General features: G+C 48.6%; 1 protein-coding gene across 1 annotated transcript; it reads right to left on the bottom strand.

Annotated features, from left to right (window-relative positions):
* Positions 1-528: 528 nt before the first annotated feature.
* Positions 529-1,393, bottom strand: LOC127293849 (vacuolar iron transporter homolog 5). Its single transcript, XM_051323565.2, has one exon. The coding sequence runs from the start codon at positions 1,308-1,310 to the stop codon at positions 696-698; it is 615 nt and encodes a 204-aa protein (XP_051179525.1). The 5' UTR covers positions 1,311-1,393; the 3' UTR covers positions 529-695.
* Between the last annotated feature and the right edge of the window lie 1,571 nt (positions 1,394-2,964).

Genomic DNA, 2,964 nt, shown 5'->3' with positions numbered 1-2,964 from the left:
TAAGAGTTCATGCTGGTTTGATAGATCTACATTATTCTCTTTTGGCTGTAGCACAGGACCAAGCACACCAGTTTGGATCGGCAAAGACATGCGATTCAAAATATAGATTGTATATTTCATTTAATTTTCATCGGACAAGATAGAAAATAAAAGTGCAGTGTGGGTGTGAAGTTGAATTTTATTTGCGGATGCATCTAAGCTATTTCTATGTGTCTAGCCGACACATAATAGCAATTTAAAATTTCTTTGTTCAGCGTTCATTATTTTTCATGTTTAAAATTTCCGCTCTCTGAAAAACATGCAGTAGGAACGCACATATATTATTTTTCATGTTTAACACCATTACATGTCTGCGGTATTTTAAGTGGCTCGCAATATTGTCAGGAGCTCGTAATATAATATTTTTAGATTTAATTATGTTTATAATTAATATGAGAAAACATGTCCACCATCAATGATTGTTACAAGGAAGAGAAGTGTCAACACGGATAATTTGTTGTAGCGTTTAAATATTCATTTCTCCGAGTGCAACGCACGAGCACATTTACTAGTCTTCCAAACAACAAAACATCAAAAAGATCCAAGTTAGCAGCAACCACCAACTAGTATACCACCAGCAGAAGCTGTTGCTTGCGTAGATCCCTTCCATGCAAGCTTGCGTCTCGTCTCGGCGTGCAAGGCTCTCATTGCGAAGGCTACTCGGCCAGCTCACGGAAGAGCCTCATGAGGCCGAAGGTGACGCCCATGGCGGCGAGCCCGCCCACCACAACCCTCGCGCACGACCTGGCTACCGGTACTCGGCCGAGCACGGCCCCGACGTACCCAAAAGCCGCCAGCGCCATGGTCGCCACGGCGACCACGACGGCCACCCGCAGCCTGTACCCGACGATGAACCCGGCCGCCAACAGCGGCAGCAAGGCGCCGACCGAGAACGCGAGCGCGGACGCCACGGCGGCCTGTACGGGGCTGGGCAGCGCCCTCTCCTCGTCGCCTCCGCGCTTGCCGTCGCGGTCCAGCTGCGCGAGCTCCACGTCCCGCTGGGAGCAGACGGAGACGTACTCCCCGATGGCCATGCTGCACGCCCCGGCCAGCAGGCCCGCGAACCCCGACACTACCATCGCCCGCACATCGTGCTTCACGGCGCTCACGCCCAGCATGAGCGAGGCCGTGGAGACCAGGCCGTCGTTGGCCCCCAGCACCGCCGCCCGCAGCCAGTTGGCGCGGCCCGCGAAGTCTACGTCGGAGTCATCGCTGAACTTTGTGGCCGCAGGGTTCTCTGCATCGGCCAGCTTGGTGTCGCTCACGGCCATGGCAGCTCAAGTGAGATCGATTGAGTGATGGAGATGGTGGTGTGTAGTGGCACTCAGGCAGAAGTAGTGTGGAGAACACACGCCCCGTTGCCGTGTTTTATAGTGGAATCGAGGAGGGTTCTGTCTTGTATCTGTGTGTGACCCTCGCGTGTGGGCATGCTGCTCCTTGCTCTTTTCCCAGCTTCCATGCCGCTCTGGCTAGTGCCTACATGCTGCCTTGCCATTGACACAACTTCCTTTTTCTCCTCTGGTATCATAGATGTCATTCCACCATAGATTAAGTCGATCTAAGGTGCTTGCTGAGTGTATATCATAGGAAAGCAGTCTACTCTACGTACGACGACGATAGCTAAGTACCTAGGCGAATTAGCTAGGTCGTTCAATCGTACACCATAGTGAGATCATCCTGTCGAATCCAAAATTTTCAACTAAGCAGTGCATGCAGATCTATATGTCACTACCTAGGTAAATGTTCAATGAAATGGGGTGATGATGCTGATGAATATTACTGCCGAATTGCAAGCCATGAATATATAGCATGAAACATCTGGGTACCCTACAATCTTTTGAGGGAAAACATTGAGTTAACATGAACTAATTCAATGCAATAGCTATACAAAAGAAAAACGACAAAACTTTAGCTGCAGATGATCGATCGTTTGCCCTCTTTGTATATGTGAGAAATTTTAGTTGCAAAGGATCGACGTGGCTAAGAATAACATTTTGGTTTCAGCATGGGAGAGATCTTGTCGCTAGTGAACTAGATATGTTCATATGGCAAGCTATATACAGCAAGTCGGTTTTGCTCATCTGTAAAAGCTAACGTACCTGCCATGACGCCGATCGCTCCTTATCGAGATGGAACCGTATCATTTCAGGCTCTGAGCTACTACAAATCACTATTTAAACACCTTGGAAATGGAATTGCAACACGTAGGCTGTAGCAGCAATAGTGGAAAACGGGGCAATAGGCCCGGTCCATTTGGGCCTTTAGACCCGGTTCCCGAACCGGGACCAACTAGGCGGGACTAAAGGGGGTACCCTTTAGTCCCGGTTCAAAGATAAACCGGGCCTAAAGGCCTCGACACGTGGTGCGGCCAGGGAGCTCGCGGTGGAAGGGCTTTGGTCCCGGTTCGTGGTACGAACCGGGCCTATGTTTCTCTGCCGCGGCAGAGAATTGCTATTTCTCTGCCGCGGCACAGATTTAGGCTGTACCGGCGTTTCTCTGCGGCAGAGAAACAGGGCGTTTCTCTGCCGCGGCAGAGTTTCAGCAATGCATATATATATCATTCAAGAAACCACAAAAAATCGTCATGAATATATATAGACATCGTCAACAGTACACGACATAGTCAACACAGTACACGTAATGCATGCATATTTACAATACAACATCTCCTGAACGAATATCCTCCGCCGTCACGATCTTCCGATAGTGCTCTCCACCTGGGGTAAGGACCTCGGTAATAAAGAATCCCGCGATTTCCTCTTGAATTGCTTTTATTTGATCCGCTGTTATGAGAGTGTCCCGCAGGCGTGTCATCTATATTTAAAAAAGGAGATCAATATATGAATGGAACTCAATACAATAGATGGTACTAATTAAGATTAATTGTGAAAATTTGTTATCGTACACGAGTGTGGTGTATTTGGG

Source organism: Lolium perenne, chromosome 1 (assembly GCF_019359855.2).
Source record: "Lolium perenne isolate Kyuss_39 chromosome 1, Kyuss_2.0, whole genome shotgun sequence".
Classification (NCBI taxonomy): Eukaryota; Viridiplantae; Streptophyta; class Magnoliopsida; order Poales; family Poaceae; genus Lolium; species Lolium perenne.
This window is presented reverse-complemented; position numbering and strand designations above follow the sequence as displayed.